The 25,534-nt window shown below is 46.0% G+C and overlaps 1 protein-coding gene across 1 annotated transcript; it reads left to right on the plus strand.

The window, feature by feature from the left end:
- Window positions 1-1,896: 1,896 nt before the first annotated feature.
- On the plus strand, window positions 1,897-25,388 carry GPR173 (G protein-coupled receptor 173). Its single transcript, XM_043570340.1, has 2 exons — window positions 1,897-2,804; window positions 22,498-25,388. Exon 2 carries the CDS (start codon window positions 22,596-22,598, stop codon window positions 23,715-23,717), a length of 1,122 nt encoding a protein of 373 aa, XP_043426275.1. The 5' UTR covers window positions 1,897-2,804; window positions 22,498-22,595; the 3' UTR covers window positions 23,718-25,388.
- Window positions 25,389-25,534: the final 146 nt, after the last annotated feature.

The raw sequence follows: 25,534 nt of genomic DNA on the forward strand, positions 1-25,534 counted from the left end.
TGACTAATGAAGCTGTATGTTCATATTTTCCTTTCTAACCCTTATGTATTTTTATTTATTTATTTATTTATTTATTTATTTATTTATTTATTTTACTTTAGTGCACTAGCCAGGACTTCAGTACAATTTGAATAAAAGTAGTTATGATGGGCATCCTTATCTCATTCCCAATCTTAGATGGAAAGCATTCAACATCTCCCATTAGGTATGATATTTGCTATAGGTTTTTTGTAGATGACATATATTAAATTAGAGAATTTCCCTTATATTCTTGGTAAACTTTGTCATGATGCTTTTTTTGTATATATTGAAATGATCATACAATTTGTCTCCAATTTCCTGAAGGAATTTGTGTAAAATTAGAAAATTGGTGCATTTTGTCTTTAAATATTTTGTAGAATTCACCATTGACAGTCTCTGGGTCTGGAAGATTGTGAAAAGCTTTTTAATTATAAATTCAATTATTTAATAGTTACAGGATATTTTACATTTAAGCTGTTTTCTTGTGTGAGTTTTAGTGAATTGTATTTTTCCAGGAATTTTCCCATTTATCAAAATTTTCAATTTTTTTGGTATAAAGTTCTTCATAATACTATCTTATATTTTAATGTATCTGTGACCCAAATTGTGCTTCCTCCTTTTACTCCTGATACTAGTTATGTGCCTTCTATATATTTTTTCCAAATCAGTGTTAGCGCTTTATCATTTTTTCTAGTTTTTTCAAAGAACCAACTTTGATAAAATACAGACTTTGGAGCCTCATCTCAAACCTCCTGGATTAGTATTTCTGGGAAGTAAATCTGGAGATCCACATTTCACAAGCTCTCCTGGGGATTCAGATGCAAGTGGGTTGCAGGACCACAGTCTGGTAGCACAGCAAGGGTTTCCTAAGGACAGGGAGCAAGTCTGATCCACCTGTATCTCCAGTGCCCACCAGGGGCTTAGCACAAAGCCATGTTTAAGAAATGAGTGAGCCAATGGATGAGAGAAGGAAACAAATAAAAGAAAATTGCTTATATCAAGAGAGTCGGAGTTTTGGAATGCTATGAATTAGCGAACCACTATGGCATCATTTGGCCCCAATTGAATCCATTCAGGACAGAAATATTTTTTCCTTGTCTTAAAATTTCTGCCTACTAGGGTTCCTCACCTGTCCCCTTCTGCTGTCCTGGAACACGGCCTTAATTATGAGTGTGTGCCTGTCTACTGGCACAGAGAAAGTAGGAGTGACAAGGGAGGTGTCCTGAGAGGGGCTGTTCAGAGCTGAGCAGGGCTCCCTGCCCCTCTCCCACCACCAGCCCACAGGCCTTGCTGGGAAAATCCTCACACAACCCATTCCGAATGAGGTTATGAGCTCTACCTCGCAGAGCTCTAAGCATTCCCCGCCCCCTCCCCTCCATCCGAAAGCTTTTGAGAAACTTCCATATGACCTCTCAGCCCAGATCCGACCCCGGACCCCTACCCTTGCCTCCTCTGCACTTGTAGCCCAGGTGAGTTGCTCTCTCAGCAGCCCTTTGGCCGCCTCTCCCCACGTCCACGCCTGCCTCCCTCAAGCATCTCAGAAAAGCCGGAGTCTGACTTCCCCAGCCAGCTATTGTCCGGGCAGCACAGCTGCCATGCCAGCGTCCCCACCTAGTCCGCCAGCCAGCAGCCTGCAGCTCCCCAGCCTCTCCAGCCCCCACCGCGCCCCGCCCCGCCCCGCCCCAGGGAGGACCAGGCTGGCGGCTGGGAGTCTCCCTGCCTGCTCAGCCTCCCTCCTTCCCTCCTTCCCTCCCGCTCCCTCCTTGCCTGCCTTCCTCCCCCGCCCGCCCCTGAGGCAGGGACCGTGCAAATCAAGGAGAGGGGGGACAGACAGGCCGGATGGGGTCCAGCTTAAAGCCCTGGGCTCCCCACTGATGTCCCATCCAGGCCGGGTGTCCCCAACATCTTGGGACCCGGATCTGTGTGAGCTGGGGTGGTTGCCAAGTCAGGAGCATCCCTCCGGCAGGCCCGTGGTGCCCCCGTTTTGCATCAGGACCCCCCCCCCCTTGGATGCTCTGAGCCACTCTCCTCAACCCGGATCTAAAACCCGGGACACAGCTATCTGGCCAGCCTCTCTCTCCACCCCACCCCCTCTTTCTGGCGTCCATCCCCTCCCCAACACCACCTCTGCTGCTGCCTCTGGCTGTGGACCTGCACCTCTTCCCCATCCCCGCCAGGCCTGTGGAGCGGGGTGAGCCTGGACGAGAGCCCCCCAAACTGGGGCTCTCCCAGGCCATGGCCAGAGTACTCCCAGAGAGGAGCCCCGGCCCCTAAGCATCTGCTAGAAGCTTGGCAGAGGCCCCGCGGGGACCGTGTCTTCTGAGGACAAAAGGCGGCGGCCAGCAGGCAGACGGGGTGGGGGGAGGGGGGAACCGGCAGCCAGGCGGGCAGACGGGTAGCAGGGGCCAGCGCTGGTCCCCCTCCCAGCTTGGAGGTGGCATGAAGATGGGGGTGGGAATGTGTAGTGGGGGAAGCACCTGCCTGGACCTTCACCTGCCAGCTGGCTGGGCACCCCAAGGCTGTGTGCTGCCCACCTGGTGTTCCCTAATGCCCCCAGCCCTGCCCAGTGCACCCCTTCGGTGCCTGCTTCCCCTGATGTCTGCGTTTTAGACCAGCCCGGGCCGCTGTATCCACGGCAACAGAAGCAGGAGTGTCACTGGCCGCCACATCACTGAGGACACATCTGAGGGTCCCACAATGTGGCCTGGGCTGTGATTTATCCTGGGTGAGACAGCTTGAGCCCCCTCCCTGGATTCCAAGACAGCCCTGCTGAGAGAGCCCAGGTAAGTAGTCAGCACCCCTCCAGCAAGGATGAGGGGCTGAGACTTCTCTTCTGTCTCCCCACACATATTTCAGAGTCTCCATCACTGCCATGCTCTCTGTCTCTCTCTCTGACTCTGTTAGTGTGTCTCCCCCGCCCCCATCCCCGTTCCATCACAAGGACTACTTGGACACCCAAGCCTGGAGAGTCCTCTAGCCATCTCCATCTTCCCCAATCCCAAATGTCCCATAAGAAAGGGAACTACCACCTGTTTCCCCACTCCCCACATGGGGTCTGTTTTTATCATGATGGTCGCTTTGGGGCATGAGGCTGTGTTAATGTCCCCTTGTGTGCTAGCTGTGGAAGGCATGCCTGGGAGCCTGGCAGTGCTCTCCTCAATGCCTGCACCCTGGGCAGGCTCAGCCTCCTGCGGCTGCCTCCTCTCCCTCTCCATCTCCCTCTCCCTCCTCCTCCACTCTCCTCCAGGTTCCTTAGCCTGCATGCAGGGTGTGTGGATTTCTGTCTGTGTGTGTGAACAGGCAGGTGGGTAGACATGACAGAGAAGCTGATCCCAGCCCAGACCACCGCCCCCCCTCCTTTCCTTCTTTCCTCTCTCCCGGCTTTCCTTCCTTTCTACTTTCCCCAGTCTCTCCCCACAGGTAGCACAGACTTTTGCTCACTCACCACTGAAGATATTGCTGTGATTCCTAGCTGGTAGGGAAAGTGAGGTGGGGGTGGGAACCACGTCCAGGCCCTAGGCTGCCTGGTGGCTCTGTGGGGGCAAGGACCATGCCACACAACCTGCAGGGGCCACAGTGTGGGCCCCAGCCTTCACCCAAGGCTATCTTTGCTTCAGATGCCCGTGTTGTATCTGGGACCCCCAGATCTTATGGTCTTGTGCACAGTGTGGCCGGTGGTCCCTATATCTGAAGGGGCAGGGAGGCCTAGTGCATGAAGAACATGGATTCTCCAGGGACACTTCCCCCAACTACTAGCTCTGCAACTGTAGTGAAAGTGTGCCACTTATTGAACCTCAGTTTTCTCATCCGCCAAAGAGACTGGTGACCCTCCCATCATGGGTGTGTGTAGTGACTAGATGAGTTGGTGCATGCAAATAAAGGATGTGCATAGAAGTGGCCCTGAAGCAGTATCAGCAAAGCTCATGGTCAATATCGCTGATTATTCATGATTAATATTGTTAATGATTATTTGGAGGAGGGACTGGCCCCTCTTCTCCAGGGTCTTGGCAGAGATCTAGGGAGGACAGCAGGTAGGCAAATGGGGGTTGGGAAGTGGAGGGGAGGCAGGAGCAGCTCAGTGTTGTCACTCTTTCTTTGTAGGGAGTGATGAGTGGTGGCTATGGGCAGAGCCTTCCACCCCTACTCCACTCCAGTCTCCTTTCCCTGCACTTGCCCCCTTGCACGTGCGTGTGTGTGTGTGCACACACAGACACAGACACACACACACACACACACACACAGGCTTGAGCCCCCATGAGCTAGCAGAGGCCTGGCTTGCAGCCTGCAGCATTCCTGGCCCTGGTGATGTAGGCATCTCCCTGTTGAGGGGAGACTTGGCAAGAGTTTGGCCTGTGGTCAGTGGTTGGCAGGGCCTGGAGACAAGGCTGAAGCTTCTGAGATGGCAGGGCTTCAGGTAGAACTGGGGTGTGGCCCATGCAGCAGCTAGACCTGTGGGAGACGGGTCCCAGGGACCCTAGTCTAGAGCCTAGACTGGGTTGGAGGGGGACAGTGGGGTCTCCTGGCTGGTTTCTGGGCATAGAGATGTGGTGGGACATTGCGTGAGGGGTGGGTGGCTGGAGGAAGGTCTTTAAGGCCAGGGGAGGAATAGGAGGGGGGGAAAGTCTGAGACCCAGAAGACCCCATGGTGAGGGTAGGGAAGGGTGGGGCTTTGGGGTATGGAGTAGACTTTTCTGAAGAAGAATTTGGAAGAGAGAGTACCCAGACTGTGGTTTAGAGGCATCTGGATCTGAGATTGGGTATATATGTGTAACTGTGTGCAGTCTGTGTGTCTGTGTATCTGTTCATGGGCATTGTGGATATATGTGAGCCTGTATGTGAGCAGGCCACATGATGGTATGTGCAAGTGTGTGAATGTCTGGGTAGGCTTTGTGTACAGGGGAGTGGGTATGACTTTGCAGGTCTGGGTGAGCAAATGGGCATGTTTGATTATGAGGCTGAGTGAGAATGTTTCTGTGAGCCAACAGGCCTGTTGAATGTCTAGTTGTGTATGTTTGTGGTATCAATTTGTCTTTGAATGTACATGTCTAATTATATGCATATGAGTATGAGGGTTTCAGAATGCCTGGGTATGCATACTGAATTAGGTGAATGTCTAGCTGTATCTGTGTATATTGGTGTGTGTGCCTATGTGTGCATATGAGTGTAGGTGTATCTAAACGGTGTGTTTATGAGTATACGGGCATGTGTGTGTGTGTCCATGCATGTATGGAAGAGTATTTATGTGTGAACATGCCTCTGTGTGGGTGTATCTGTCATGTATATATATGAGTTGGTCTGTGTGTTAATGCCCATGTGGATTCTCCAGCATTTTGGATTATGTGTATGTCTGTGTGTGTGTTTTGAGTACATATCGTCTGTAGACAGGCCTGTGGGTCCACATCTGATTAGGGGAATGTTAGTGTAGATGATCACATGAGTAAAAGAACTAATTGTGTGGGTAGAGGGGAGTGTGTGAATACATGTTTTGTGCATGAAAATATATTGTGGGTATCCCCATGTGTACACATTTGATCATGTATATGGGTATGGCTGTGGTGGGGGGAGGTCTGGGCCTGTGTGTATATGCACAAAAGGCTATGTGCATAAGTGAATGAATGTATTTGTGTACATGTCTATGTGTGTTTGTGGGTACACTGTTATGTGTGAATGCGAGTCTGATTGTGGTATGCATGAGTAACTACATTTCGTAATACTTGGTGCACATATCTCAATATGTGTTTTGTTTGAATTTCTGAGTGCAAGTGTGACTGCGTGAGTATGGATGTGCCTGTGAGTGACTGGGAGTGTATATGTGTGAGTATATGCTACTGCCTGTGAACATATGGCTGTGTGTGCATTTGAGTGAACATGTCTGTATATTTGCCACCTCTAAGTGTGTTTGTGTGAATATGCCTGTGTGTGCCAGTCTGTACAGGTATATGGATGTACGACTTTGTGTAGTTCTAATTATTTGTGTATGTGTATTTGTGTTTATTCCGGAACATATGTTCTAGAACAGTGTAAGTGAATGTATGTGCATGCCCTCTTGGTCTATAAATATGTTTGAGCTTGTGTGTGAAAAGTGTTATCAGTTCTTCTTGTGCAGATATACAAGCATGTAAGAATATCTGACTGTTCTTCCATGTGCACATGTGTGTGAACAGACCTTTGTGTCCAAGTCTGTCTAAGAATATAAGTATAAATGGATCTTCTTTTGTTTGCATAGCTTCTCATATGGGTGTATAGACATGTGGGAATGTACATGGTGTACATATCTTATTGTGATTGTGTGAGTGTATTTTGTAAGTACATTTGTGTCTCTGTGTCTGGTTGTGTGCATATAGGAATGAATGATGTACATGTCTATGTATATGTGAATATGCTCACAGGCATACATGCCCAGTTGTGTGTATATGTCTATGTGTGTTAGAATGTCTGTATGTGAATACATCATCTCACTGACAAGCATGTGCACATCTGGGTGTTTATGTGTGAGTACACCCTCATGTGAATGCTTGAGTGAACCCTCATGTGTGAAAATGCTTATGTGGTCATGTCTGGGTGTGTGTGTGTATATATATTTGGGAGCTCACTTCTGTGTGTCCTGTTTCTTCATTGTCTCGCTGGGTATGATGTAGAGTGTGTCCATCTGTGGACATGTGAAAGTATGCCTGTGTGTACACCTGTGTTTGTGAGTGAATGTATGTCCTTCATGGGTGTTATGTCATGGAAATATATGCCATGCATGTATGCCTGTGTTTGAGAGTAAATGGAAATGCACATGTGGGACCAAGAGCAATGCGAGTGTGCCTATGTGTAGGGATAAGTGTAGGTATTTGTGCATGTGCCTGTCTGATGGTATGTGTGTGTGAGAGAGATTTGGCCTTGGGCTTACCCAGATAGGCCTAATCACTGAAAGAGTGATAAAGGAGGGTACTTAAGAGTCTGTGTGATGCTGTGTGTACACCCCAGCATGTGTTTATGTGCATGTCTAAGAGTCAGTGGCACCCTGCTAGACCATAGCTGGCTCTGTGTAGACATCTTACAGGATGGCAAGCTATAACACCTAAGCAATCCATGACCCTCTTCTGGGGCCTCTTTGGCCTTGACCATATGCTGGGTTTTTGTGGGGGGGAGGTGTCTCAGGATAATTCCCGTCATCATTCACACTCAAGATGTGGGAACCAATCATGGCTGATGTCCTCCTAAGGACTGAAGTCCTCTTAGGAAAGGGGACCTTGTAACCTTTTAGAAAAGGATTTCTTGAAACACAAAGACCTCCCTTCCCATCCCCCCACCATTGAAGGCCCAGAACAAAATGGCATTGTGTAGTGTCTAAGGTTGGTAAATGGTTTTCACAGACAGCACCCAAATTATGCCATCAAGGCAGAAATCTAGATGTCAATGTGTATGTATAAGTAAAGGTATATCTAGGTAGAGTGGTGTGTGTGTGTGTGTGTGTGTGTGTGTGTGTGTGTGTAGAAGGTAGTATATTTGGTAAGAGAATGAAAAAGAAAGAGAGAGAGAGAAGGGATCTGGGTTCTGTGTATGTAAGAGACTCTGGGTGTTTCTGGGAAAAATACGTATGTGAGAAATTTGGCTGTATTTGGGAGGGGTGAGTGTGAGTGTGGGTTTATGTAGATGGTGTGTTTGTGAGGTGTTATGAGAACATCAGCCTGTTTGGGTGGAGGATGGTATGGGTGAGAGTTTGGGTATGGGGGTGGTATGATATGTATTGGGTATGGTATGAGTGGGAGTGGGAATATGTGTGAGGATGTGTGTTTTTGAGGAGTATGTGTGTACGGGTGTATCTGGCTGGTGCAAGAGAGTGAGGGGGTGTTTGGATGATGTATGTGTTTTATAGTGTAGATGTATCTGTGAAAGTGTGGGTGTTTCTGGGTAGACTGTGCATGAAGGAGTATGGGTGTATTGGGGTAGGAGCATTTAAATATGGGTATATCTGGATAGTGTGTAGGTGGGTGAGCATACAAGTCTATTAGGCAATGGAAGTATGCGATGGAATATATCTAGATGGTGTGTATGTGTGTGGGGGGAGAATTTGGGCACATCTGGGTGATGATGGGGGTGTATGTGAGTATACATATAATTGGGAAGTATCTATGGTTGGTGTGTGGGAGTGTATGTGGATGAGATGTGTGTATAGTGTGTGAGAGAGAGTATGGGTATATCTGCATTGTATGTGTGGAGTGTGGGTATTCTGGATGATGGTGATGAATAGAGGGGAATCTGGATTGTGTGTATGTGTAAAAGAGTATGCAGGTGTTTCTGAGTATGGTAGGGATATGACAGTATGGAAGTATCTGGTGGGAGAAATGTGTAGGTGTATCTGGATAGGTTGTAAGTGTTTGGGTTTACCTGGCTTGGGGAGTGTGAGTGGGTGTGTCTGGATGTTGTGTGTGTGAGATGTGGGTATATCTGGATGGTGTGTGAGAGAGAGCATAGTGGTACATTTGGGCTCTGTGTTAGATAGTGTGTGGGTATAGTTTGGGTGGAGGGTGTTTGAATATGAGTGTACCTAAATGGTGGGTGGGTGAAAGCACAGGTGTGTTTGGGTGGTGGAGTGCATAGTATCTCTAGGTGGTGTGTTGTAAGAGCTTTGGTTGTGTATCTGGGTATGGATGTACTTGGACGTGTGTGAGTGTGGGTATAACTGGATGGGGTGTTTAAGAGAGTTTGGGGGGGCATATCTGGGTGGAAAGTGCGTTTGGAGTGTTAGTGCATCTGACTGGTGTGGAGGGGATGAAAGTATGGATGTATCTGGGTAGTGGAGTGTCTGAGATGGTATACCTGGATGGCATGTGTAAGAGTTGAATATATCTGGGTGGGATGTGTGTGTGTGTGTGTGTGTGTGTGTGTGTGTGTGTGTGAATGCAGACGTGTCTAGATTGTAGTGGAATGTATCTAGTTGTGTGTGTGTGTGTGTGTGAGAGAGAGAGAGAGAGAGAGAGAGAGAGAGAGAGAGACAATCTCGATGGTCCACTTGTGATGAATCTGGATGGTGTATACATATGTATCAGGGGGTGGATGTATCTGGGTGGGGCTTTGTGAGTGGATCTATTTGCTGTGTGTGAGAGAGAGAGAAAGAGGGAGAGAACATGAGAAAATAATGGGTGTATACGTATAAGATTTGTGTGTGAGCAGGTGTCTCTGGATAATGTGTAGGTGCTGTGTGTGTGAACTTACTTAGGCTGGGAATTTGTGAGTGTGAGTATCTGGGTTGGCTGTGTGTAAGTGTAGTGTCTGTGAATGGTGTGTGTGTCATTGTGGGTGTGTGCCTTGATACCATGTGTGAAGAAGATAGTAGGTGTGCCTGGGTCAAATATGAGGGTTCTAGGTTGGGAGTGTCTATGGATTTGAATATATTTGAATGTTGCACATGAGAGTGTGGGTGTACTGAGTTGGGAGTTTGCAGAAGTGTGGCTGTTGTTGGGTGGAGTGCCTGTGGAATGTAGGTGTGTTTGAGGTGGGTGTGTATGAGGATGGGTGTGTTTAGATGGGATGTGTGTGAGAGAATGTGGCTGTATCAGTATTGGGTATGTGTGTGAAAGTGGGTGTGTCTGAATGGTGTGTATAAGAAAGAGTGTGCACGTATCTGTGTTGGGGTGTGGTTGTGTGTGTATCTAAGTAAAGGAGTGTGGGCTTCTCTCTGGCTGGTATATGAGAGATGGATAGGGTATATCTGGGTGGTATGTGAATGAGAGGATATAGGTGAATCTGGGTGGGGTGTGTGAGTGTATCTGGGTGGGGGTATGAGCATGTGGGTATATCTGGATAGTGTGTGTGAGAGTGTTTGTGTGTATTTGGGCGGGGAGCATATCTGAGAATGTTGGTGTATCTGCATGTGAGTGTGGATTTGTCCAGATGGTGTGTAGGTGGTATAACAGGGTGTTTTGTGTGTTTGATAGTGTGGGTGTGTCTGGGTGGGGTGTGTGATTGTGGGTATGTGTGGGAATGTGTATATATTTCCTAGGGCATATATGCCTCTGGTAGAGTGTAAATGTGAGTATGTATGTGCTTACATGTGTGTGGCTATTGGTACCCACATATGTTGGTACGTGGCTTGTGTGTGCATGTGTTTGTGCTAGAGTGGTGTGTATCTGTATGTGTGTGTGAGGTGAGTGTGTTTCTCCCTGTGAGTAAGTTAGATCCGCAAGGTCTCTGGAGGTAGGCTCTAGATTTGCATCCTGGTTCTGTCATTTATTAGCTGTGGGGCTTTGGGCAAGTCACCTAATCTCAACTAAGCCCCAGTTTCGTATTTGTAAAGTAGGGGTAATAATAGTATCTATCTCATAGGGTGAGGATCAGATGAGTTAATATTTGAAAAGTGCTTAGGACAGTGCCTGGCACATAATGAGTCCTCTGTGCTGTATCAGGTGTTACATAGTACTATAATTATTGTATGTGCCTGGTGTGTAACAGTATGTGCCCATCAGCAAGTGCAATGGAGTAGTTTCTATGTGCGTATTTCCTACATTATTTGTGTTCATGTGTATGTGTAAGAGAGTGAGTGGATCCTGTGTGTTTGTACATAAAACTGGCTTTATATTTATATGTGTCCCATTGTGTATATAAAACCATAAGCATATGAGAAAGGAAGTGTGTGTCTAGGAGGTCAATGGAAGGGGTTTGGCCATGCATGTGTATTTCCCAGTGTACATCTTCGTGAATGAATGCATATATCTGTATCTGTGATGATGTGTGTCCATGTGAGTTCAGGTGTTACCTGCATTGCTGGTATGCTGCATATATGAGCATGTGTATGTGTATTTTAAAGTTTATTTATTTTAAGAGAGAGAGAGAGAGCACAAGTGGAGGAGGGGCAGAGAGAGAGAGGGAGAGAGAGAAGCCCAAGTAGTCTCCACACTGTCAGTGCAGAGCCTGATGTGGGGCTTGAACTCACAAACTATGAGATCATGAGCTGAGCCGAAGTGGGATGCTTAACTGACTGAACCACCCAGGTGCCCTGTGTGTGTTTTTATCTGAATATGTAAACAGGTTTGTACTAGTCAGGATGTAAATGTGTATGTGTGAATCTCTGTTGTGCCTATACATGTAGGAAGGTTAGTATCCAGGTTTATATATGATGATATGTGTGTATAAAGGATTTGTGCCCATATGGCCATGTAATAGGATGTATGTATTTGTGTTGTATAAGTGAATGCATAGGTGTGAATGGGTGTGTTTATCTGAGGGTTTGTGTCTGGCTGTGTTTATAAGCATCGGTGGCTACATGGCTGTGTGTGTGTGAGTCTGCATTGCTCTGTATATGCCTGCCTCTGTGTGTGTAGCAGTGAATCTGAGCAATGTGCCTGTATGTGTGAGAGTGTCGGTACTGTGTGTATAATGTATGTGTACCAGGGCAAGGTTTGTATAAAACAGTGGATTTTAATCTCTTAATGTAAGATCCTGGGGGTAGGGGAGGGCCTGGATCTATAGGATGTGAATAGGACTTAACCTGTGTCAGAATGCCAGTTCTTATGTCTATGCATATGCATGATTGTATCTGAAAGCATGTAGGCCCGTATGATTTGGTTTGTATGTGTATGTGTCTGCATGTGCCCATGTGTATGGTGAATTTTTCTCTGCCTAGGCCTCCATTTCTGTTGAAGGGTAGTTATCTGTATGTGTGTATGTGTATGTTTGTGTGTTTTTTTATATCTTTGCATAATTTGCTGTTAGATGGGTACCTACACACATGCCTAACTTTCTGTGTAGAAGAGGAGGTGTGTGTGTGTGTACATATACAAATGCACCTGATTGTGCTTATCAGCTGATGTAAGTCTGGATGTGAGTGCAAATTTGAATCTCCATGTACACATGTGCCTGTGTGCACATATCTGTCCATGTGTGCTAGTGGGTCTATGCATTGTGACTAGATGTGACTGTCTTAGGGCATGCCCAACCTGGCACATGGAGAAGGGGACTATCCATATGACACATTGGAGTAAACTGAAGAGGATTTAGGGGTACTGGGGTTTGGTGAAAAGAAATTCCATAGATTTTATTTATGTTACACAAATTGTGATAAGGATAACAAAAATGCAAAGTTTTGAGGGAGTTATTAAATATTGAATTCAAATGACATCTTTTCAGGAATTTTTCACAGCACACGAGCTCACTTCTAGAAATATAACTTTTATTCACTCATGCATATTTGCGGTGGTCAACATTCATGCCCACCTCTGAGCCTTTGATCATGACTGCTTTTATTTATTTTATGGTAATCTGACTCATTTATGGACATTTTCATCATGATTTGGTAAATCAGTTTGTGCTGAGCATAGATCTTCTACATCAAGTAATCATGTTTCTTGATAAAAACGCAAACAAAACAAACAAAACAAGTAACCATTAGTAGTTCTGACATGGATATAAACTTATATCATGACCTGCCACTTCGTGGTCTTGGAAAGCCTATTGTTGAAGGTAAGATCTATTCCATGGAGGTTGTGCAGGCACAGTTTGCCCTGATGACTTCAGTAATTAGCTTGAATGTGTGAAACATAGCTGCATGATTCTGTGGGTCATCAAAGCTCACCTTAAAGGCATCAGCTTTGGGGTCATCAGGTACCATTTTGGTTTCTCTGAAGCTTTCACACCTTACCAACCTTTCTTAAGAAATGCAACAACTAACTGCTTGTTTGTGCCTTTTTCACCTCCCTTTCTAACTCACTTGTTTTTGCCATGGCCAGGCAGAGAGACCCATGTTACCCAGGTTCTCTGCTGAAATAGCTAATAATCTCTTCTGTCTCTTGGTAGTCACCATCAACAGGAAATTGCTTGCATGTGTAGGTGGCAGCAAATGATCATTGTTTTTTTGTTTTTTACTGGTTAAAGCCTCTTTCTCCTCAATAATCAGAACTTGGATAATTACAGTCTTTGAATTTTGTACTTCAAAGGTAGGAACCTTCTTTAAATCTAACACTTCTTTCTTTTCTTTCAATCAAATGTGATGTTGAAACTCTTGTAATGAATGCACATTAGGGGCGCCTGAGTGGCTCAGTTGGTTGAGCGTCTGACTCTTTTTTTTAAGTTTATTTATTTTGAGAGAGAGCACGCACAAGTGCAAATGTGCATTGTGGGGGAGGGGCAGAGAGAGAGGCAGAGAAAGAATCCCAAGCAGGCTCTGCCCTGATGTGGGGCTCAATCCCAGGAACCGTGAAATCACCACCTGAGCCGAAATCAAGAGTGGGTTGCTCAACCAACTGAGCTACCCAGGGACCCCTGAGCATCCAATTCTTGATTTCAGCTTAGGTTATGATCCCAGGGTCGTGGGATGCAGCCCTGTATAAGATTCTATCTCTCTCCCTCTGCCCCTCTCCCCCACTTGCGTGCGCTCTCTCTCTAAAATAAAAAAAATGCACATGAATTTTGAATCCAACAAAAAATTTTCATTTTGAGTATTTCAAAATAATTGAAGAAGCTTTTACCCTAAGGAGACACAGACATTGCTCTACTCATCTTAATAAGTCTTTAATATTCAACTTAATAACACCAACTAAATATCACCTAGGGAACCACACATGACCTCACTTCTTCTAAGTTGAAGTTTGGCTTTGAATCCATAAACCTTAACAGTATACTTTCATATATATATATATATATATTTTTTTTTTAATATGAAATTTATTTTCAAATTGGTTTCAAATTGGTTTCCCAGTGTTCCTCCCAACAGGTGCCCTCCTCAATGCCCATCACCCACCCTCCCCTCCCTACCACTCCCCATCAACCCTCAGTTTATTCTGTTTTTAAGTCTCTTATGGTTTGGCTCTCTCCCTAACTCTTTTTTTCTTCCCCTCCCCCATGGTCTTCTGTTAACTTTCTCAGGATCCACATAGGAGTGAAAACATATGGTATCTGTCTTTCTCTGTATGGCTTATTTCACTTAGCATAACACTCTCCAGTTCCATCCACATTGCTACAAAAGGCCAGATTTCATTCTTTCTCATTGCCACGTAGTATTCCATTGTGTATATAAACCACAATTTCTTTATCCATTTATCAATTGATGGACATTTAGGCTCTTTCCATAATTTGGCTATTGTTGAAAGTGCTGCTATAAACATTGGGGTACAAGTGCCCCTATGCATCAGCACTTCTGTATCCCTTGGATAAATTCCTAGCAGTGCTATTGCTGGGTCATAGGGTAGGTCTCTTTTTAATTTTTTGAGGAACCTCCACACTGTTTTCCAGAGCGGCTGTAACAGTTTGCATTCCCACCAACAGTGCAAGAGAGTTCCCATTTCTCCACATCCTCGCCAGCATCTATAGTCTCCTGATTTGTGCATTTTAGCCACTCTGACAGGCGTGAGGTGATATCTGAGTGTGGTTTTGATTTGTATTTCCGTGATGAGGAGCGACGTTGAGCATCTTTTCATGTGCCTGTTGGCCATCTGGATGTCTCCTTCAGAGAAGTGTCTATTCATGTTTTCTGCCCATTTCTTCACTGGATTATTTGTTTTTTGGGTGTGGAGTTTGGTGAGCTCTTTATAGATTTTGGACACTAGCCCTTTGTCCAATATGTCATTTGCAAATATCTTTTCCCATTCCGTTGGTTGCCTTTTAGTTTTGTTGATTGTTTCCTTTGCAGTGCAGAAGCTTTTTATCTTGATGAGGTCCCAATAGTTCATTTTTGCTTTTAATTCCCTTGCCTTTGGGGATGTGTCAAGTAAGAAATTGCTGCGGCTGAGGTCGGAGGGTTTTTTTTCCTGCTTTCTCCTCTAGGGTTTTGATGGTTTCCTGTCTCACATTCAGGTCCTTTATCCATTTTGAGTTTATTTTTGTAAATGGTGTGAGAAAGTGGTCTAGTTTCAACCTTCTGCATGTTGCTGTCCAGCTCTCCCCACACCATTTGTTAAAGAGACTGTCTTTTTTCCATTGGATATTCTTTCCTGCTTTGTCAAAGATTAGTTGGCCATACTTTTGTGGGTCCAATTATGGAGTCCCTATTCTATTCCATTGGTCTATGTGTCTGTTTTTGTGCCAATACCATGCTGTCTTGGAACAAGTAAGCATCAAATCAGCAAATGAGAATCATTCACAAAAAAAAGCTGAAAATATTCTTTTAGCTCATAAATCTTTTACAAAATCCTTATACACTTAGGTTTAGAACAATAGAGATAAATGTACTGATATCAAAACTTCACAGAAACCCAACACACAGGTGGGTAGTGCTTTGGATTTAATCAAACCCACCTACCATCATTTACTGTGGAAATCAGACCTACAGGCAAACTTTGATAGGGGGGTGCTCCTTGGTGCATGAATCTCGGCATTTTCAGAACAAATTCCCAATGCAAATTTCATGCCATCTTAGCAGCATCAGTTTATGGACTAATGTAGAGTTTCCACAGTATTTCAAAATACTCATGTATCACTTTGAATATTTCAACCTTAGTTTATTTTGGTGCTTCTTGCATTTCTCTTCAGGTTTTCTGACTAGTACTATGAACTGAGCACAATTAATCAACATGTAGAGACTCCTCAATGTAAAATGAAAAACACTTTTGATTCAACAATCTTCTGGGTTAGTGTCATTTCAATGTCCTTTGACCCACCATCACTATATCTCCTAATAGCAATAATTGAAAATGACCCCTTTCTTATTCTTTTTACCTCATTGGTCCCAAATGTGGTGTGGACAATTTTCTGGCAGATTGCTAACATGTGAGATTCTACTGAGAGGAGCACCTTAGCTTTACTTGTTAATCCTGCAACCCTGTCACTAGCTGGTTGAGCTCTATCTAAGGATGTTATAACCCATCCCATAAAAGAGCCAGGTTTCTTAATTTGCACTTTGAGATGCTTTAAAAACTCCAAATATTTCTCTGTGTGATAGTGTTTTGTGGCCAGTTGACTGACATACCCTACTGGGAAATGAAGTTTCTTTTGATAACTTTCCCACGCAAATCGGACATTTAGGTTGAGGAAGAGAGGGCTTATTTGTTTTGTTTTGTTTTTTAATATGAAATTTATTGTCAAATTGGTTTCCATACAACACCCAGTGCTCATCCCAACAGGTGCCCTTCTCAATGCCCATCACCCACTTTCCCCTCCCTCCCACTCCCCATCAACTCTCAGTTTATTCTCAGTTTTTTAAGAGTCTCTTATGGTTTGCCTCCCTAGAGAGGGCTTATTTGGCAGCTGAATCCAAATTTGAAACAATCCTCATTAAACTGCTCAAATTAGGGACAGCCTAGATTTTTTTGAGGGAAGACTGTGTTTGTCTTGTGAGTCTCCTGATTTTCCAGCTTTAATCAAAAAGTCCATTTTGATGGGAAAAGAAGTATCTTAAAAATTAAATCTACTTGAATATAAAGTATTGAAGGGGCCATCAGATCTTTGTGACTTCTGAAAACCTATTTTTTAAATCTTTTTTAAAATTTTTAATGTTTATTTATTTTTTGAGAGAGAGAGACACATACGCAGAGTATGAGCGGGGGAAGGGCAGAGAGAGAGAGAGGGAGACACAGAATCTGAAGCAGGTTTTGGGCTCTGTGCAGACAGCTCAGAGCCCAACACGGGGCTCAAACCCACAATCCATGAGATGATGACCTCAGCCGAAGTCAGACGCTCAGCCTGAACCACTCAGGCGCCCCTGAAAACCTATTTTTTTAAAACAGAAACTTGAGGTCTTTTGCGCTGTTAAAAGAGCAGCACTCTGTAAACAAAGCCTTGAATAAAGGCCTTGCTTTCCCTTTAATGAATCAATTCAACTCAACTACAGTTGGTCTTTATTTATTGACAAATATTTTTACCTAAAAGCAAAAGGTAATAATTAATTATGAAATCCCACCAAGAATCAGATTTGGCTAACTTTTAATATTAAAAAACCAGTCACAAGTAAGTCAGTAAATGAACCAAGAGATAATAAAAATTATATTGTTGTAATGTCTTTAAAAGAGTCCTTTTAGAAATACTTATGGATGAATGGTTTGATAGATATGCTTCAGAGTACTCTGGAAATGGATGAGTTTATAGGCAAAACAAGACCCTGAGAGTTGATCATTGGTGAATCTGGGTGATGGGTGCACTGAAGTTCATTACAGGATTCTTTCTACGTTTTTATATCTGAAATGTTCTAGAAGGGAAAAAAAGTTTATGAAGAAGCAGCAATCAAGGCAATTAACAAAAACAATTATATTCCCTTAGGAATACCTTATACTATATAATAATAAAAAAAAAGTTGTGGAAAAATAAATGAGGCCAAATTAAAAAGAAAAAAACCCGCTGTACATGTATAGGCCAAACCAAAAAACCTCACCGATGAACCAGGGTGGCAATCAAAGTAATAATCAGATTATCTGGGATGTTTCAATAGGAAGGATCCAAACATTTACAATTTCCCTTTGAACCTCTAGAGGGCTTCTTGCTCTGGCTCCCTGCTGTGGCAGGTACCCACCAGCCAAGTAGCTCTGCTAATGTTTCCACCTGTGTCTGAAGGAAACATGTGTGGGTTTTCTCTGGGTGTACATCTGTTGCAGGGTATATATATCAAGTAATGTGAGCATGCTTGTGTGTGTACACATCCCTGTGTGTGCAAGAGTGTGTTTGTATACACGGGTGGTTTTTCTCTTTGTGGTTGGTTGTGGTTGCATATTGCAAAGAGGGGTGTGTGTGTGTGTGTGTGTGTGTGTGTGTGTGTGTGTGTGTTGGAGCTGGTATACTTCTCTGCATTAGTGAGAGTGTACATGAATGGGTAGCTGTGTGTACATGTGCCAAGATGTACATGTCTGTTTTGGTGAGTATGCCTAATCTGTGTGAAAGGGTTTGGATCAATCGGCCTCTGTGTGTTAGAGTGTGTTAGAGTATGTACATGTGTGTATATATGAGCAGTTTTTTGCTTGTCTATTTTTTCTCTATGCAAATATTTCTGTGGATATTTAAGGGGGATTCTGTCTGTGTGTACATGCCTGTGTGTGTTTATATGTGTGTATGCATGTGGGAGGGTTCAAGTGCATGTGAGTATGGTGGCATATGTAAATGACTTTGAATGTTAACATGTGTAACAGTGTTTGTATGTGATGATATAGGAATGCCACTGTATACATGCCTGTGTCACAAAAGTTTGAGTGTGTGAGAGGATTTGAACAATGTGTGAATGGGTTTGCATATGTGTATCTACCTGTCGGGATTTGAATGTTCATCTGTGTGTGTGTGTGTGTGTGTGTGTGTGTGTGTGTTAGGGGAGTTATAATTGTGGGTTTATGGGCCATTGCACATGTGTGTGTGGGTGTGGGTGTGTGTGTATCTGTGTATATGAGCAATTCTCAGCCCTCTCATACCTAACACTCTCTTGTATGTAACACGTATTTTGTAACACCCCTTTACTATATGGACATGAAGTTCTTAGATAATATAGTCTCTGCACATATAATTTCAAAAGAAAATCCATATAGTATTTTATGCAATATGCATATTGTATTAACTAATACAAATAAGTAAAAGGGAAGTAATTTATAAGAAAATAATTTATATTTCAATATGTAAATGTTTGGGCATGGCACTCCGCAGGAAATTCAATAAGGTAGAGGCTTGTAACGTCTTGTGAGTAAACATGGGTTTGGGAGGGGAAAACTCAGAGGCTGCCCCATGCCCAAAGTGCAGGAAAATGACAGGCAAAGGCCTAGGGGTGAGATTTTCTGAAATAGTGAACAACTCAAAGAAAGTGCTCCCCAAAACAAAGTGCAGTCACCTCTGGATTTACTTGACAGCTATATTCCTGGAGAATTTAGGGTATATTAAATTAGGGGGATTTTGTATTTATATGTGAAATACAGTTAGATTCAAGGTTCAGCTCATTACAAGTATAAAGTCTAGGGGATTCAGGATGTATGCTGGCTGTGTGGGACTGCCCCATAGATCACTGGATGGCCAGCATCCTTGTCTGGACCCCTAAATGTTGGAAGGACATCCTACACGTCAGCATTGTGGCCACCAAAAATGCTCTTACAAATTTCCAAAATGTCCCCTAGGGGGCAGTAATGCCTTTGTTGAAGACGGAGCACTGGTGTTTAGACAGGGGTATTCAGTGCCTGTGGGAAGGAGGCAGCATCAGATGTACTGTGTGCGAGTATGGGAGGGGCAAGGTCCGTATGTGTGAGCTGGTTGCTGTCTGTAGGTCTCCATAGCAGTAGGCTATGTGTCCGTGTGAGCGTGTGTGTAGGTGTCTGCGTAACTTTCTGAGGGTGTCTGGGCACGAGCAGGTGTGAATGTGTTTGTGTGCATGCACTGTTTTTAGCCCAGGATGGGTCCAGGCTGTGGCTGCCAGTCTGCTCAGAAGGAACCTCTCCTCACCTGTAGAATCGCCCCAGCTTTCTAGGCAACACTAGGGTTTTGTTTGTTTGCTGCTATTGTTTTGTGTTGTTTCATTTTAGCGTTTGTTTTTGTTTTCACTGAGACTCTGGACTACAAAGTATCCACCTTCTCAATCTTAGTGTGTTTCTCTGTGTCTCCCTCTCTCTATCTCCATCTTTGTTTCTGCTTCTATCTCTATCTCTGTCTCTGTCTCAACCCCTGTCTCTATGTCTCTATATTGTTCTCTCTCTTTCCTGGCATCTCTCTCTTATCTTTCTGTCTCTCTTTCTCTCTCCCTCCTTCCCTATCTCCTTTTGTCTCATTTTTCTTTCTCTCTCTCCTTCTCACTCTCTCTTTCATTCTCTATTTTCCTGCCTCTTTTTCTCTTCCTTTTCTGTCTCTTGTACTGTCTCTGTTTCTGTGTGTGTCTTTGTGTCTTTTTTCTCACTCTTCTTCCCCTTTCTGTCTCTATTTCTATCTCTTCCTGTTTGTGTGTAAGGCTCGCTCCCCTTTCTCTGTTTATTTCTCCCCTTCTCCCTCATATGTCTCTGTCCCTCTCTCACACACACAAACCTCTCTCCTCTGTCACTTTCTGTGTGTCTCTCTTCTACATTCAATCTCTTTCTGTCTTTAATGCTTTCCCCTTGCTTCCCCTCAAGGCTAAGGAGTGTGTGTGTGTATGTTTGTGCACATTTACACACACTCAGTTGTCAGCTAGTCCACAGTTTTGTGGGAGTTATCAGGCTTTGAGCAGCTGAGAGGGCGTCCACCAAATCCATTTCTCCCAAGCCCCTGCCCTGGCACCTTCTCATGGCCTATTGGCACCATGTCTGAGACTTTGGGGTGTCATCAAAAAAGCTTGGCCCAAGGTGGCTGTGGCAGGCCAGGTTGGAGTGAGCTGGGAAACAGTACAGAGGGGTGACTTTTTTCCCGGGAGGGGAGGGTAGAGAGGTTCCATTCAGCCCCGTAGCCCCCAACCTCCAGCCCATCCCAGCCCCAACAGTAGTTCTGAGCTTCCTCAGCTTCTTCCCAGGTTGCCTTGCTACCTTCCCTCTGACACCTACCATATTACCTTATAACACTCCCTCTCCCCCCGCCCCCAGCTCGCACACACCAGGAGTCCCCCTGTTCCCCCCCTGCCCCCCACCCCCATGCAAGCTTTGCCCGTGCCCTCCCACCCCTGTATTGGCCAAAGTGCTCTTTCAGCTTATCTTACCTGGGTGCCTTCAGGCAGCCGTCCTTGAGCCACCAGCCCATTTAGTCCCTCAGCCAATTAACTGATTTGAAAGCCTTTAACTGAGGGTCTACCATGTGCTATGTACTGCTCTTCTGGAGAAGAGCATGTGAATCTCTAATCCCTGCCCTTGTGGAGCTTTTCTTCTAACAGGGAGAGGTGGATAATAAACTGAATTTTGAAAGTAAGTTATATAGTGAGCTAGAAGAGATAAATTCTAGAAAGAAAAATAAAGCAGGGCAAGGGGCATGGAGTGCTATCATTTCTCACCTGAATTACTGCAGGAGCCTCCTGTGTACTCTCCCCAGTTCCACCTTTGCCCCACATGGTGTGTGCTCCTCCCAGCAGCACGGGGGATGCTGTGCAATCCTGAGTCATCACATCTTGCTTTTGTTCCCATGGCTCCCATATCACTCAGAGTAAAAGTCAAGGTCCTCACGATGGCCTACGTGATCTGGCCTCACCACTTTTCTGACTTCACCTCCTACTACTTTCTGATCGCTCACTCTGTTCCAAGCACAGTGGCCTCCTTACTCTTCCCCAAATATACCACATGTAATCCCACCTCAGGGCCTTTGCACTGGCTGTTCCCTCTGCCTGGACTTCTCTTCCATCCAATACCCACATGGCTCACTCTCTTGCCTCTTTTAAGTCTTTGCTTAGATGACACCTCCATGAAGCCTTTGCTCTCCATTTCATCCAAAAGCATACCTCCCCTACCCCTAGCACTTCCTATCCCCTTTCCCTCCTTTACTTTTCTTTTAAGGAACTTACCATCATCTGACCTACTATACTTCACTTATGTATCTTCTTTATTATCTAGAATATCAGCTTCATAAGGGCAGGGACGCTTGTCCATCTGACTCACAGCTGTACTCCCAGTGCCTGTGATACAATAGATGCTCAATAAATCGTTTTTCAATGAATGAAAGCACACAAGCATACCTACATCTTTAGATTCACAATACTCCCCACCTGACTTAAAATAAAAACCTAAGTCCTTGTCATGGCCCACAGCCCTATATAATCTGGCCCCAAACACCTCAGACACCTCTGTGATCTCACTTTCTACCACTGTCTCCCTTGCCTGCCCTGTTCCAACCACATTGGTCTTCCCACTCTTCCTTGATCATGCTAACCACATTCCTGATCATGAATATATAAAAAAAGCCTATTTAATGAGTGGCTACCAACATCCACAAAAAGTCATGAAATAGAGTAGAACTAATGGGGTATGTGACATATAGGATCAGTACCATTTTCTGAAACTTTTGGTTCAGCTCTGTGTGCACACATGTGTGTGTACCGGGTTGTGATGTAAAATGTATGTCTTACTATGGGTAGAGGTCAAAAATAGTTTGAGGAACATAACCTTAGGGCCTTGCAAAGGGGGAGGAGAGCTGCACCAACACCCCCGCCCCACAGAACCACCAATGGAGGAAACAGGTAACCGAGGACAAGCCAGAGAGGTGAAGCACCCCCCGCCCAGCAAGGAAGGGGTAGGAGCAGCAGTGGGCCAGGGGCAGGACCTGACACCAGCCAGGGAGTAAGTGTGGAGGCCATGTAGACCCACTAACACTGCCCTTTCTGTTTCTTCCTCACCTGTCCTTTCCACCTGTTTCTCACTGTCTCTTTTTCTTGTGTTTCTCTCTCCCTCCCTTTCTCTCTCTCTCTCCATTTCTATCTCTATCTCTCCTTTCCCTCTTTCCCTGTCTCTCTGGTTCTGTTTCTTCTTATGTCTTCTCACTCTCACCCTCCCATTGCTGTCTCAATTTGCATCTATTTATGTCTTTGTCACCATTTTCTCTTTGTTCTATCCTTTCTTGCTCTGTCTCTGTGCCTCTGTGTTTTTCTCTCTGTCTCTCTCCTGCCCTCATCTCTGTATCTCTGTCTGTCTGTCTCTTCCCCATTATCCCTATTTGCAGGTGCAGCCCAGCAGGACAACTGATGGAGTCTCCCAGGGCCCATCAAATACCGGACTGGCTGATCCTGTAAGGCTGGGAGCAGCCCCTGCCCCTTCAGTATGGCCAACACTACTGGAGAGCCCCAAGAGGTGAGCGGCGCACTATCCCCACCATCAGCATCAGCTTATGTGAAGCTGGTGCTGTTGGGACTGATCATGTGCGTAAGCCTGGCGGGCAATGCCATCTTGTCCCTGCTGGTGCTCAAGGAGCGTGCCCTGCACAAGGCTCCTTATTACTTTCTGCTGGACCTGTGCCTGGCTGACGGCATACGCTCTGCCGTCTGCTTCCCCTTTGTGCTGGCTTCTGTGCGCCACGGCTCCTCATGGACCTTCAGTGCTCTCAGCTGCAAGATTGTGGCCTTTATGGCTGTGCTCTTTTGCTTCCATGCGGCCTTCATGCTGTTCTGCATCAGCGTCACCCGCTACATGGCCATCGCCCACCACCGCTTCTACGCCAAGCGCATGACACTCTGGACATGCGCAGCTGTCATCTGCATGGCCTGGACCCTGTCTGTGGCCATGGCCTTCCCACCTGTCTTTGATGTGGGCACCTACAAGTTTATCCGTGAGGAGGACCAGTGCATCTTTGAGCATCGCTACTTCAAGGCCAATGACACGCTGGGCTTCATGCTTATGTTGGCTGTACTCATGGCAGCCACACATGCTGTCTATGGCAAGCTGCTCCTCTTCGAGTATCGTCACCGCAAGATGAAGCCAGTGCAGATGGTGCCAGCCATTAGCCAGAACTGGACATTCCACGGTCCTGGGGCCACCGGCCAGGCTGCTGCCAACTGGATCGCTGGGTTTGGCCGTGGGCCCATGCCACCAACCCTGCTGGGTATTAGGCAGAATGGGCATGCAGCCAGCCGGCGGCTGCTGGGCATGGACGAGGTCAAGGGTGAAAAGCAGCTGGGCCGTATGTTCTACGCAATCACACTGCTCTTCTTGCTCCTCTGGTCACCCTACATCGTGGCCTGCTACTGGCGAGTGTTTGTGAAAGCCTGTGCCGTGCCCCACCGTTACCTGGCCACCGCTGTTTGGATGAGCTTCGCCCAGGCTGCCGTCAACCCGATAGTCTGCTTCTTGCTCAACAAGGACCTCAAGAAGTGCCTGAGGACTCACGCCCCCTGCTGGGGCACAGGAGGTGCCCCGGCTCCCAGAGAACCCTACTGTGTCATGTGAAGCAGGCGGGTAGGCAGACAGGCAGGGAGGTCATGGCTACCTTGCTGGAGCCAACAATAAGGGAAGGGTGGGCCTCCTACAGGAGCCTTTCTTTCTGAGCTCCAGCCCCAGCCCCTGGAACCACCCGGAATCTAGGCACCTTTGCCAACACCTCCCCAGGGTTGGAGACCGGGGTGGGGGACTGGGAAAGAGGTGTTTCTAATTCTGTGGGGCCTGTCTCTGCTGCCTCATTCTCCACTTCTACAATCTCTGTCATTTCCTCTCTCTCTCTCTCTCTCTCTCTCTCTCTCCTCTCTCTTTTCCTCTCTCTCTCAGAAGTGACAATTCAGAAAAAGAAAGTAAGACTGAAAATGCAGGTTTTTCTACTAACAGCTGAGGAGATAGGCTTTCTTGCTTTAATGTCTCTCCTTCTGACATTGTCCAGAAGGGGGAAATTTGTCCTGTAAAATAGACTTCCAGAGCTCTTATTGCCCCCTCTGCTCCCATGCACCCTCTCCTTCCAAGTCCTTTATCAAGACCTGAATTTTAGGGAGAAATTCATCTGCTGACAACAGGGATCAAAGGGGGTTCTGGGTCCCCAGGGAGCGGGGATGTTTAATGGCTGCGTTGTGTGCAATTGTTGTTTTAAGCTAACCCTGGTCCCAAGCCTGGTTTCCTCTCCCTCCCCACCATGTCCAGACCTCCTGAGTGTTTCTTGAGCATCTGTTCAAGAAGCCAGGAGGGGAGGGAGAAGGACCCTTGGAATGGGCTCAGGCTAGGTGAAGAATGGGATGTGAGCTGCACGCCTCGAGTTGAAGAGATCTGAGCTTGGCTGCATTCTTTCGAGCTGCCTCCTGGATCCCCAGCCCCCAACTCTTCTTCCTGAGGATGGAAATCCACTCCAGCTCCACTAGGGCTGATGTGGGTGCCCTGGGCAGGAGCATTCCCCCAAGGAAGTGTAGGGAGAAAGCCAAACTCCCCAGAGTAACTGGAAAGGAGCACCTGGGGTCAGAGCCGAACTCAACCCCAGAATTGTCTCCTGGGTTCATACTATTATCCTGAAGATGAAAAGTTGGGGGTGGCCTTGGTATAATGCATAATGGTATAAGCTCCAAGGCATTGTGGACTTGAGTCCATTCCTATCTGACCTCTTTTTGTCCCCTTGAAGCCTCAGGGGCCTTGCCCCTCTTGGTAGCCCTTGGCCTTCTGGGCCCTCAGCCCCCAGATTCCTTCCCCTGAACAGCCCTTCTCCCCTTTTTTCCTTCCACCCAAAGTGGAGCAGACTACAGCCAGATTCTTCAGGTGGGAGAGCCCAAGCCTCCCTCCCAGGGCAGAGTCCACCCTGGACTCACATCATGGCCAGTTCTTATGGAACTGGTGAGCCAAGCTGGCATTCCTTTGCCTGGTCTTGCCCAGATTCTTTGCCCCCCTCTCATTTCCTGGGGGAGGGAGGGATCTGTATTTATCCACACCCTTTTCCCTTTCTGATAGAAGCCCTTGTCCTAAGCTCCCTCCCTACCCCCAAGACAGTCCCAGCACTGGGGAAGCCTTGATCCAAGAGGAATGGAGAGGGCACTCTAGGCAGGAGAGACATTAATGAGCCTGGCTGTGGAGCAGCTCTGGAAAGGCAGGCCAGAGTGGCTGAGTGGGTGTGGGGGTGGGTACCTGTTCTCTCAGTGATAGTGATGGGGGTGCCTTTCCCAGGGAGTGGGGTGGGGGGACCACAGGGGTGGGAGTAGATAGGGTATATTCTGGAAGGTTTTCCTCCATTTCTTTTTTCTAACTGCCTGGATTCACCATTGGATTTTGTAAATGGAAAACTGAAAAGAACAATGCTA

Source organism: Prionailurus bengalensis, chromosome X (assembly GCF_016509475.1).
Source record: "Prionailurus bengalensis isolate Pbe53 chromosome X, Fcat_Pben_1.1_paternal_pri, whole genome shotgun sequence".
Classification (NCBI taxonomy): Eukaryota; Metazoa; Chordata; class Mammalia; order Carnivora; family Felidae; genus Prionailurus; species Prionailurus bengalensis.